At 41.0% G+C, this 13,372-nt stretch overlaps 1 protein-coding gene and 1 non-coding gene across 2 annotated transcripts; one reads left to right on the forward strand and one right to left on the reverse strand.

Moving 5' to 3' along the window:
* Nucleotides 1-380: 380 nt before the first annotated feature.
* Nucleotides 381-564, reverse strand: LOC124119764. Its single transcript, XR_006858705.1, has one exon. It is a non-coding gene; the product is annotated as a U2 spliceosomal RNA (small nuclear RNA).
* Nucleotides 565-1,531: 967 nt separating this feature from the next.
* LOC124119740 (protein PXR1-like) lies at nucleotides 1,532-12,968 on the forward strand. The gene is made up of 11 exons (XM_048394816.1): nucleotides 1,532-1,676; nucleotides 2,341-2,397; nucleotides 4,037-4,099; nucleotides 4,803-4,856; nucleotides 5,946-6,008; nucleotides 6,787-6,840; nucleotides 8,209-8,271; nucleotides 8,969-9,022; nucleotides 10,564-10,617; nucleotides 12,758-12,811; nucleotides 12,955-12,968. The coding sequence occupies exons 1-11, from the start codon at nucleotides 1,595-1,597 to the stop codon at nucleotides 12,966-12,968; spliced, it is 612 nt and encodes a 203-aa protein (XP_048250773.1). The 5' UTR covers nucleotides 1,532-1,594.
* The last annotated feature ends 404 nt before the right edge of the window (nucleotides 12,969-13,372 follow it).

The raw sequence follows: 13,372 nt of genomic DNA on the forward strand, positions 1-13,372 counted from the left end.
AGAAAAACACTCCGTATGGTGGCATGGAGCCAGTGTACCCGAAGTACAACCATATACTTCCCATAGGAATAAAAGTAGAGCTTATTCTCACCACAAGGCACACACTTGAGATCTAGGAGAGAGTCTCTATCCGCTGCAGTCTTCATAGTAAGATATACATGCCCAAAGTGTTCTGTCCTCCAAATACCATGACAGGCACTGACTTTGAAACCCGGAACTGAAGCCTTTAACACATCCATAAAATCCTCCATAGATGAGACTTTTCCTGTGTAATAGATACGAACCGTCCTGTTCGCTGAATCGAGGTCCACGTACTGATCAGGGATGGGCCCATGATCAACAGCGGCTGTGTACGCCATGGTGAAAGGTAAGGAGACCACTAAAGGTCACACAACTACAAGGAGTTGATGCCTTACGTAGACCTGGTAAAAGGAAATGTCAATGATCAGCACAGGAAAAGCACAAAATGAAGTAATCACATGAGAGACTCCAATGGAGAGGATCGCTACTGGATTTTGGCCAAGATACTACACTTTGATCTTAGCCAAAAGGCCGAGAAGCGATCTTCAGCTTTGTGAAGAAAGCTTGAAGTGATGAGTGAGTGAGTATGGTTTTAGCCGCTTTTAGCAATATTCCAGCAATATCACGGCGGGGGACACCAGAAATGGGCTTCACACATTGTACCCATGTCGGGAATCGAACCCGGGTCTTCGGCGTGACGAGCGAACGCTTTAACCACCAGGCTACCCGACCGCCCCTTTGAAGTGATGAAGGTCTCATATATATATATATCATGGATTCAAACCCAAGTTCACAGGTTTCTGGCATAGCTAAGGGACACAACTCTGCACTACGAATTGCGACGCCTTAGACGACTGGGCCCCTTCATCCCCTTCATCAAACCGTCATTACCTTTTTCTGAAAACTCGTTTACGTTCATATACAACACAATTGGATTGATTGTTTGTTGTTTTACGCCGCAGACAGAAATAGTCTTGTTGTATCACGGCGGTATGAACATAGTTGAGTCTCGGCCGGACAAACCGGTGGTTGATAAAATGAACATCCTCCCTCACAGCCCGAGCATGATAACTCGCAATGAACCAAGTTACCGAAACTAACTACGTGAATCATTTTAATGGCCTCTTACAAGCATGTAGTTCACTGAGGACAAATGTTATACATGAATTCCGTGGTGGCAATTGGTATTTTCAAACAAAGGGTTCATGTCAGTTGATATTTGAACAATTCCTCACACTCGGTAAGGTAAACCTACACACATTCTCCATATTGTAAATCTATTCTATTCCTGACATTTATTGCACACGTCTTGTACTGTGGCATGCCTTATCCGCATTAACATTGGATACTGGGTGTTAGTGGAACGTCATTACACTTCCACATTTCGTTTTATTAGAGATTTCAAGGTTAAAACTCTGACACTAACTACATCATAATCATGACTTACAGGAAATAGGTTTGTGAACGATAAAACATTGCAAGACTTGCGCAGTCGATCAGATCACCTGTGAGAACAACTGCTTATACGTTGGAATATTAATGCCAACCCTTCAGTAGAATAGTGGACATCACTATGGCACGGGTGGGTGTTCTTGTTATGATGGTGGCCCTCCTGGCTCAGCTAGGAACACCTCATGAGGAAAACACACATGAAGGTAAGCATGAAGGCCGTGGTCTTTCTTCATCCAAGTTTCATTTTCACTTTGTAAACTGCAAACGTTATCAACTATTGCATGAATTTAATTTAAATAAATGTAAATATGGTTTTAACGGTCAACATAATATCAGTTGCAATGACTCTTACTTATTTAGCGAATCCCGGTTCGTCCCGATTATATATGTTACTAGGTTTGTCAGCACCATACCCGTGCTCGTGGGTTTCACCGAAGTGGTAAACGTCTAAGACCCGCATCACTTCGAGGTTTCTTTCCACATCAAGCTGACACGTACTTGTTATTACACACACACACACAGACAAACAGACACACACACACACACACACACACACACACACACACACACACACACACACACACACACACACACACACACACACACACACACACACACACACACACACACACACACACACACACACACACACACACACACACACACACACACACACACACCACTTCACCTCTCCTTACCTCACATTTCACCGAAGTGGTAATCGTCTAAGACATGTATCACTTCAAGTTTTACTCGAACATTAAGCCTACACGCAGAGATAAAACAGTTTTCTGTTGCGCCTGTATCTGATAAACACATATGGTATCCACACTTTGTGGCAACTTCTATGTCTAACGTTTGTTTCAGGAAAGACAGGCGCCGGAAACTATGCAAGACAGATAAATCCTTTAGGAACAACCAATGGTAAGCCTCCCCTGACACCAAATCATTTAAAAATGGTTCATTGTTTCGTTTTCTATGTTTTTAACAACATTCCGCTGAATTGTTAAAGACGGAATATGTTTTGCGTCACTGCTTCATGATCAAGACGACATTTCATTGTTTTACTCTGACAGGAGAAGCTGAACGTTTTTTCCTTTGCACAACACAGGGCATCAAGCATGTGCAGCCTCGGATAGTTTTGTGTTTTATAAATTGAGGAAAATTATTTAATTTTTTCCAGTATTTTAATGAACAAAATATTTATTTCCAAACAGTATTATGTCTGAATGAAAGCGACTGAACAATTTCTATACTCATAAGAAATGTCTGTCCGTTGTACGATTACGACAATTTCAGAAGAAAGTGTTTATGAATGATCAAAAGCAAATGATGATACCAGGTGTTCGCGAAAAGGCGAAACCACTATCAAACAATGTACACTACAGCAACAATTTCAAGCAAGCGTAGAAATTCCTACCGAATGATACACTGAGAGACATTATATATGCAAACATTGACTTTAAAGTTCAAGAACCGGTGGGAACCATAGTTAGAATTCGCGCCCCACATTCTATTGCAAAACCATAAGATGCGATCATTTAATTGAATCGAGTCGTTATGCTTGTATTAGCATACCCCGACGTTACTCAAAATAATAAAAAAAACGCTGACTTCACTACCGATAGACCGCACCCGTGAAGATCCGGGGTAGAATAGGTCTTCACCAAACCCGCGCTTGCCGTAAAAGGCGTTTGTGACGTCTTTATTGTAAACTGTGTGCAGATCATGACAGTGATATTTTCGAATTAAGTAAGCCCATGTTGCATGTGAGCTTCAGAGTTGACTACTGTTTCCAATACACATTCACTGTCCAAACTGTCAAAACCTTGATTGAGATTGAACGAGCTGATCACGCACTGAGACTTGATAACTCTTCCTTGCCATCATAATGTGTGTCAGACTTGATATCATTTGGATATGTACACATTGTTAAGTCGAACCTATCAGCGTGAAATTGAAATGTAACGTTGGTACCTAAGTGATAAAATTCGTTTCAAAGTTTTCGTTTGGAGAACAAATCGACAAAAAGCAATAACTGACATTAGCATTGATCATCAGTTTTAGTGATAATGTCAGTAGTCATGTTAAGACACATGAAGGTCAAAGTAGAGAATGAACAATGATCCATGCTATCAGTGATGTTGAGGCGCACGCAATCAAATACAAATAGGCAATTTACACACAAACACACACACGCGCATGCGCACACATACACACGCACACACGCGCACGCACGTACACACACACACACACACACATTCACACACGCACACGCACACACACACTAAAACGAATGAATTAAACAGTTTTGGATTTCATCTATTTCAGTCACGACAAAAGCAACAAATGATTATCTTTTTTATGTCAACATTTGATAGTCATTCGATGGTCATTCATATGTCGGGCATGCGTGTTTAGCACATTTAACCATGTCGCCTTAGGTCAAGGGCAAAAGTGATAATTTGATATTGTATTGTTACACTGTTATATCGCCATAAAACATCCATACAGACTGAGAAACCTCGTCGCAATATAACTTTTGGTTACTTTTCTCATCCAGGCGCTGGGGATGACGGCGGGGATGTGGACACAAATCAGAAAAAGGAGCAAGGCATATTTAGTCGTAAGTAAACTTGTGTCTTGTATTATTGATAATGTTAAATCCTCAACTGTTAGTCCCAATACACGACGTTTCTGATAACACAGAGGAGCCAAATAGATAAAACTAACTCGTGAAAATAAAGCACACATTCTCCAGCTCAGTCTGCCCACACTCTCCTTCCTGTGCTGGCAACATTACGTCATATACCGTACGATATCTTCTGTATATCGTCCACAGTATTCCCCGTTGACAATGAACATACCTGTCCATACTCAGTTATATGCACCTTGCAATGTTCAGTCAACATCTTGTCATTGTGTTTCACAGAAACAACACAGGTCCCTCGTATCACTTACTTTCAATTGCTAACACACAAATATATTACATTGTTGTTGTTTTCGTTGTGATCGAAATAAGTGAAATCAGTGACTGTTGCATTCATGTTAAGATTGACCTTAACATTGTCCATTACAGTTTAAGTGATGATGACAGTTTGCAATTTTGGCACATATGATCCACCACACCAGGTCATGTTAACACTGACTCAGTCAAAACACTGATTCTAAGCACCTGATCCATTTTAGCAGGCTCCAAAACAAGGTCAAGCTCCTGGGGTCCAATTCAAACACGCAATTCTCAAAGATCCTCTCTATCATATAACCATATCCTCTTCTCCTCGGGGGATAGAACAAATCATTATAGGCGTATGCTGTGTTTGTTGCAGGGATAAGGGCAAGAATGCAAAAAAGAAAGGAAGCGAGAAAGGCTAAGAGAAGTGGTGAGCTACTGATGTGCTATTTAATATGTCCCATCACTGTTTTCCTTGTACCATTAATAAAAGCTAAAATCTTTTTTTCTTGTGTCTCTGCATTTTTACACGTTGCAAGGGTTTTTCATGATGTATTGATACTTTTCCCTGGCAGAAAATGATTTATCTTTTCTTCGGTATTACATTTGACCATATCTTGTTTATATCGTCTGTCATTGTCTGCATTTCTCTGTGAACTGCGTCGGTAGACTGGACCTCATTGCACTCACAGTCAGCATTTCGGGACGAGTTGTTAGGTCAGCGAAACCTCTGCATGTCTCTAACAGAACTAACTGTGCTTAATACCTTTTGGAGATTGAACGAGCTGATCACGCACTGAGACTTGATTACTCTTCCTTGCCATCATGATGTGTGTCAGACTTGATATCATTTGGATATGTACACATTGTTAAGTCGAACCTATCAGCTTGAAATTGAAATGTAACGCTGGTACCTAAGTGATAAAATTCGTTTCAAAGTTATCGTTTGGAGAACAAATCGACAAAAAGCAATAACTGACATTAGCATTGATTATCAGTTTTAGTGATAATGTCAGTGGTCATGTTAAGACACATGAAGGTCAAAGTAGAGAATGAACAATGATCCATGCTATCAGTGATGTAGGCAATTTACACACAAACACACACACGCATGCGCACACATACACACGCACCCACGCGCACACACCCACGCGCACGCACGTACACACACACACACACACACACACACACACACACACACACACACACACACGCACACGCACACGCACACGCACACACACACACTAAAACGAATGAATTTAACAGTTTTGGATTTCACCTATTTCAGTCACGGCAAAATCAACAAATGATTATCTTTATATGTCAACATTTGATAGTCATTCGATGGTCATTCATATGTCGGGCATGCGTGTTTAGCACATTTAACCATATCGCCTTAGATCAAGGGCAAAAGTTATAATTTGATATTGTATTGTTACACTGTTATATCGCCATAAAACATCCATACAGACTGAGAAACCTCGTCGCAATATAACTTTTGGTTACTTTTCTCATCCAGGCGCTGGGGATGACGGCGGGGATGTGGACAAAAATCAGAAAAAGGAGCAAGGCATATTTAGTCGTAAGTAAACTTGTGTCTTGTATTATTGATAATGTTAAATCCTCAACTGTTAGTCCCAATACACGACGTTTCTGATAACACAGAGGAGCCAAATAGATAAAACTAACTCGTGAAAATAAAGCACACATTCTCCAGCTCAGTCTGCCTACACTCTCCTTCCTCTGCTGGCAACATTACGTCATATACCGTACGATATCTTCTGTATATCGTCCACAGTATTCCCCGTTGACAATGAACATACCCGTCCATACTCAGTTATATGCACCTTGCAATGTTCAGTCAACATCTTGTCATTGTGTTTCACAGATACAACACAGGTCCCTCGTATCTCTTACTTTCAATTGCTAACATACAAATATAATCCTTTGTTGTGTTCGTTGTTGTGACCGAAATAAGTGAAATCAGTAACTGTTACATTCATGTTCGTGTGACAAGCATTTCCTGACTGAACCATTGGAAGTTTTCTTTTCAAGACCATATCGACAAAAATACAAACTATCAGACTGACCTTAACATTGCCCATTACAGTTTAAGTGATGATGACAGTTTGCAATTTTGGCACATATGATCCACCACACCTTGTCATGTTAACACTGACTCAGTCAAAACACTGATTCAAAGCACCTGATCCATTTTAGCAGGCTCCAAAACAAGGTCAAGCTACTGGGGTCCATTTCAAACACGCAATTCTCAAAGATCCTCTCTATCATATAACCATATCCTCTTCTACTCGGGGGATAGAACAAATCATTATAGGCGTATGCTGTGTTTGTTGCAGGGATAAGGGCAAGAATGCAAAAAAGAAAGGAAGCGAGAAAGGCTAAGAGAAGTGGTGAGCTACTGATGTGCTATTTAATATGTCCCATCACTGTTTTCCTTGTACCATTAATAAAAGCTAAAATCTTTTTTTCTTGTGTCTCTGCATTTTTACACGTTGCAAGGGTTTTTCATGATGTATTGATACTTTTCCCTGGCAGAAAATGATTTATCTTTTCTTCGGTATTGCATTTGACCATATCTTGTTTTTATCGTCTGTCGGGGGCACAGGTGGCCCAGTCGTATAAGGCGCCGCGATTCGCTGTGCAGAGTTGCGTCCCTTGGGCATGCCAGAAACCTATGATTATGGGTTCAAATCCCGGTTCGCCCCAATTATGTTTCTAGGTTTGTCAGCACCATAACCGTGCTCGTGGGTTTCACCGAAGTGGTAAACGTCTAAAACCTGCATCACTTCAGGCTTTCCTCCCACATTAAGCTGACACGCCGCGATATGACTGGAATAATGTTAAAAGCGGCGTTAAACCCAACTCACTCACTCACATATATCGTCTGTCATTGTCTGCATTTCTCTGTGAACTGCGTCGGTAGACTGGACCTCCTTGCTCTCACAGTCAGCATTTCGCGACGAGTGATTAGGTCAGCGAAACCTCTGCATGTCTCTAACAGAACTAACTGTGCTTAATACCTTTTGAAGATTGAACGAGCTGATCACGCACTGAGACTTGATAACTCTGACTGCCATCATGACGTGTGTCAGACTTGATATCATTTGGATAAGTAAACATTGTTTAGTCGAACCTATCAGCGTGAAATTGAAATGTAACGTTGGTACCTAAGTGATAATATTCGTTTCAAAGGTTTCGTTTGGAGAACAAATCGACAAAAAGCAATAACTGACATTAGCATTGATCATCAGTTTTAGTGATAATGTCAGTAGTCATGTTAAGACACATGAAGGTCAAAGTAGAGAATGAACAATGATCCATGCTATCAGTGATGTTGAGGCGCACGCAATCAAATAATAACAGGCAATTAACACACAAACACACACACGCGCGCACGCACAAACGCACGCACAAATTCACGCACACACACACACACACACACACACACACACACACGCACGCACGCACGCACGCACACGCACACTAAAACGAATGAATTAAACAGTTTTGGATTTCACCTATTTCAGTCACGACAAAAGCAACAAATGATTATCTTTATATGTCAACATTTGATAGCCATTCGATGGTCATTCACATGTCGGGCATGCGTGTTTAGCACATTTAACCATATCGCCTTAGGTCAAGGGCAAAAGTTATAATTTGATATTGTATTGTTACACTGTTATATCGCCATAAAACATCCATACAGACTGAGAAACCTCGTCGCAATATAACTTTTGGTTACTTTTCTCATCCAGGCGCTGGGGATGACGGCGGGGATGTGGACAGAAATCAGAAAAAGGAGCAAGGCATATTTAGTCGTAAGTAAACTTGTGTCTTGTATTATTGATAATGTTAAATCCTCAACTGTTAGTCCCAATACACGACGTTTCTGATAACACAGAGGAGCCAAATAGATAAAACTAACTCGTGAAAATAAAGCACACATTCTCCAGCTCAGTCTGCCTACACTCTCCTTCCTCTGCTGGCAACATTACGTCATATACCGTACTATATCTTCTGTATATCGTCCACAGTATTCCCTGTGGACAATGAACATACCTGTCCATACTCAGTTGTATTCACCTTGCAATGTTCAGTCAAAATCTTGCCATGGTGTTTCACAGACACAACACAGGTCCCTCGTATCACTTACTGTCAATTGCTAATACACAAATATATTACATTGTTGTTGTTTTCGTTGTGATCGAAATAAGTGAAATCAGTGACTGTTACATTCATGTTAAGACTGACCTGAACATTGCCACTTACAGTATAAGTTATGATGACAGTTTACATTTTTGGCACACATGATCCACCACACCAGGTCATGTTAACACTGACTCAGTCAAAACACTGATTCAAAGCACCTGATCCATTTTAGCAGGCTCCAAAACAAGGACAGGTTACTGGGGACCAATTCAAACACACAATTGCCAAAGATCCTCTCTATCATATATCCTCTTAAACTCGGGTGATTGGTCAAATCATCATACATGTATGCTGTCTTTGTTGCAGGGATAAGGGCAAGAATGCAAAAAAGAAAGGAAGCGAGAAAGGCTAAGAGAAGTGGTGAGCTACTGATGTGCTATTAATTATGTCCCATCACTGTTTTCCTTGTACCATTGACAAAAGCTAAAATCTTTTTTTCTTGTGTCTGTCCATTTCTACACATTGCAAGGGTTTTTCATAGTTTATTGAATCTTTTCTGTGGCAGAAAAGGATACATGAAGATAACTCTTCATTGCCATCATGATGTGTGTCAGGCTTGATATCATTTGGATAAGTACACATTGTCAAGTCGAACCTATCAGCGTGGAATTGAAATGTAACGCTGGTACCTAAGTGATATTATCCGTTTCGACAACAAATCGACAGTAAGCAAAAGTTGACATTAACATTGCTCATCACAGTGTTAATGATAATGCCCGTGGTAATGTTGAGACACATGAAGACCCAAGTAAAGAATGAGCTGGAGTGTAGAGCTGAACACTCGCAATAACGTTAAAACCACAAATTCTTATGCTGTCCCCTCTCTTTTCGTATTCTTTTGGTGTTGTTGATTGGACGAAACAAGAAATGCAGGGTATTGACACCCTCACACGAAGAATCATCACAGACAATAGATCCCACCAACCTCGCTCCTCCCTCAATCGTTTATATTTACCATTCATAATACGAAGGGCGTGGTTTGATTATCTTTGGGATTCTTCATGCTGGAATTGTTTTGTACACTTCTGCACACATTTATTTGTCTGATGATCCTCTTGTGTAGCATGTCAAGACTCGTGATGAAAACAAGGCATTCCACAGTTTTCGTAAACGAGCTAAGTATGTGGGACATAATCTCAGTGTCAGGGTTGTTCTTGTATAGCTGGACGGTACAGAAATAAGTGTTAACCACACGAAGTGCAATATTAAGTAGGCCCAGATTCAGTTTTTCGAGGAGAGGCTTTCACCTCTCTGCATCAAGTTTATGTGCAGTGTGTGAGTCCTTCGCTTGGATGAAGTCGGCTGGCCTGAAAAGTGAAACAGAAGGCTTTCTGTTTGCTGCTCAGGAATACAGCCCTTCTGACAATCTGGGTAATGCAGAAGGCTGCAGTGTTGGGGAGTCTTCACATTCTCAGAAGAGTTCTGGGTGGGTTTGACAAGGCAGCTTCCTGGGAGAAGTCCCATTCCTGTCTGGGCTGCGTGTTGGGGGTGGGGGGAGGGGCAAGGACCCTGAGTTGATGATGATCCTAACCAGCCTGACTGTGCCAGGATCACCAAACCTTCTTTGCTGCATTTTAAAAAAAATTTAATCTGTAAATAATAAGAATAATAAGAATAATAATGATGGCCAAACTGTCGGACTGCAGAACACGGCCATCCTTCCAAGGGCTCTCCGCGACCTTAGTTGCTTAATTTCTCCTCATGTGTGACCACATGCCACCACATGGAATCACTGAATCTGACCCCCTAATCCTTTTCAGTCGACTCTTAAAACAAGAACAGGCTACTGGGGACCAATTCAAACACGCAATTCCCAAAGAAACTCTGTGAAATATAACCATATCCCGTTCTACTAGGGCAATAGAACAAAATCACCTTACGTGTTATTGTGTTTGTTGCAGAGAGAAGGGAAAGGTTGCAAAAAGGAAAGGAAGAGAGAAAGAATAACAGAAGTGGTAAGCTACTGATGTGCTACTTAATATGTCCCATCACTGTTTTTCTTGTACCATTGAAAAAAACTAAAATCTTTTTTTTTGTGTCTGCATTTCTACACATTGCAAGGGTTTTTCATAGTTTATTGAATCTTTTCTGTGGCAGAAAAGGATACACGAAGATAACTCTTCATTGCCATCATGATGTGTGTCAGACTTGATATCATTTGGATAAGTACACATTGTTAAGTCGAACCTATCGGCGTGAAATTGAAATGTAACGCTGGTACCTAAGTGATATTGTCCGTTTGAAAGTTTTCGTTTCGACAACAAATCGACAATAAGCAAAATAAGCAAAAGTTGACATTAGCATTGCTCATCACAGTGTTAATGATAATGCCTGTGGTAATGTTGAGACACATGAAGACCCAAGTAAAGAATGAGCTGGAGTTTAGAGCTGAACACTCGCAAAAAAGCTAAAACCACAAATTCTTATGCTGTCCCCTTTCTTTTCGTATTCTTTTGGTGTTGTTGATTGTACGAAACAAGAAATGCAGGGTATTGACACCCTCACACGAAGAATCATCACAGACAATAGATTCTACCAACCTTGCTCTTCCCTCAATCGTTTATATTTACCATTCATAATACGAAGGGCGTGGTTTGATTATCTTTGGGATTCTTCATGCTGGAATTGTTTCTGCACTTCTGCACATATTTATTTGTCTGATGATCCTCTTGTGAAGCATGTCAAGACTCGTGATGAAAACAAGGCATTCCACAGTTTTCGTAAACGAGCTAAGTATGTGGGACATAATATCAATGCCAGTGTTGATTTTGTTGATGGTTCTGTATAGCTGGACGGTACAGAAATGAGTGTTAACCAAACGAAGTGCCATATTTAGTAGGCCCAGATTCAGTTTTTCGAGGAGAGGCTTTCACCTCTCTGCATCGAGTTTATGTGCAGTGTGTGAGTCCTATGCTTGGATGAAGTCGGCTGGCCTGAAAAGTGAAACAGAAGGCTTTCTGTTTGCTGCTCAGGACCAGTCACTTCCCACTAAAAACCGTCAATGTGTGCTTTTGCATCAAAATGTAAATATGAAATATAGATTATGCAATGAATTTAATGAGACTGTCCAACACATTGTCAGTGGATGCCCAGCTTTGGCACAAACACAGTATCTTAAGCGACACGATGGAGTGGCTTGAACAAGTTGTTACCGTCTTTGACATGCTTGTGGTTTTGACACAGAGGTCCATCCATGGTACGACCCGGAATGTGTAAAGGGGGTCATGGAAAATGATCAATTCAACACAACGTTCTTTGGAACAGGCCGGTACACAGCCTCAAGCGTATCCGGGCCAACAAACCTGATCTTGTCCTTTTTTGATAAATCCAATGAAATCATTTATATTATTGAATTTTCTGTCCCTTTTGACACTTATGTGGTTGACACGATTGAGAAAAACATGGCAAATATGCGGACCTCGCTTTCGAAATGTCACGCTCGCATACCAAGTACCAAGTCGTCCCACTCCCCATTGTTCTCGGTGCCTTAGGTTTGGTACCTCCCAATCTGTTGACTGACATTTGGAGAGTACCCGGGTTTGCTACCAGGAATACAGCCCTTCTGACAATCTGGGTAATGCAGAAGGCTGCAGTGTTGGGGAGTTTTCACATTCTCAGAAGAGTTCTGGGTGGGTTTGACAAGGCAGCGCTTCCTGGGAGAAGTCCCATTCCTGTCTGGGCTGCGTGTTGAGGGGGCAAGGACCCTGAGTTGATGATGATCCTAACCAGCCTGACTGTGCCAGGATCACCCAAACCTTCTTTGCTGCATTTTTTTAATTTTAATCTGTAAATAAGAAGAATAAGAAGAATAAGAATGATGGCCAAACTGTCGGACTGCAGAACACGGCCATCCTTCCAAGGGCTCTCCGCGACCTAAGTTGCTTAATTTCTCCTCATGTGTGACCACATGCCACCACATGGAATCACTGAATCTGACCACCTAATCCTTTTCAGTCGACTCTTAAAACAAGAACAGGCTACTGGGGACCAATTCAAACACGCAATTCCCAAAGAAACTCTGTGAAATATAACCATATCCCGTTCTACTAGGGCAATAGAACAAAATCACCTTACGTGTTATTGTGTTTGTTGCAGAGAGAAGGGAAAGGTTGCAAAAAGGAAAGGAAGAGAGAAAGAATAACAGAAGTGGTAAGCTACTGATGTGCTACTTAATATGTCCCATCACTGTTTTTCTTGTACCATTGAAAAAAACTAAAATCTTTTTTTCTTGTGTCTGCATTTCTACACATTGCAAGGGTTTTTCACAGTTTATTGAATCTTTTCTGTGGCAGAAAAGGATACATGAAGATAACTCTTCATTGCCATCATGATGTGTGTCAGACGTGATATCATTTGGATAAGTACACATTGTTAAGTCGAACCTATCGGCGTGAAATTGAAATGTAACGCTGGTACCTAAGTGATATTGTCCGTTTGAAAGTTTTCGTTTCGACAACAAATCGACAATAAGCAAAATAAGCAAAAGTTGACATTAGCATTGCTCATCACAGTGTTAATGATAATGCCCGTGGTAATGTTGAGACACATGAAGACCCAAGTAAAGAATGAGCTGGAGTTTAGAGCTGAACACTCGCAAAAAAGCTAAAACCACACATTCTTATGCTGTCCCCTTTCTTTTCGTATTCTTTTGGTGTTGTTGATTGTACGAAACAAGAAATGCAGGGTATTGACACCCTCACACGAAGAATC

Source organism: Haliotis rufescens, unplaced genomic scaffold (assembly GCF_023055435.1).
Source record: "Haliotis rufescens isolate VD_foot unplaced genomic scaffold, xgHalRufe1.0.p SCAF_13, whole genome shotgun sequence".
NCBI classification, from domain to species: domain Eukaryota; kingdom Metazoa; phylum Mollusca; class Gastropoda; order Lepetellida; family Haliotidae; genus Haliotis; species Haliotis rufescens.

Excerpts from the sequence above, each read along its gene's own strand:
- LOC124119740 (XM_048394816.1), top strand. The coding sequence starts at position 1,595 with ATGGCACGGGTGGGTGTTCTTGTTATGATGGTGGCCCTCCTGGCTCAG. Across the intron at positions 1,677-2,340 it reads TGAGGAAAACACACATGAAG|GAAAGACAGGCGCCGGAAAC; the intron begins GTAAGCATGAAG and ends CGTTTGTTTCAG. Across the intron at positions 9,023-10,563 it reads GAGAAAGGCTAAGAGAAGTG|AGAGAAGGGAAAGGTTGCAA; the intron begins GTGAGCTACTGA and ends TGTTTGTTGCAG.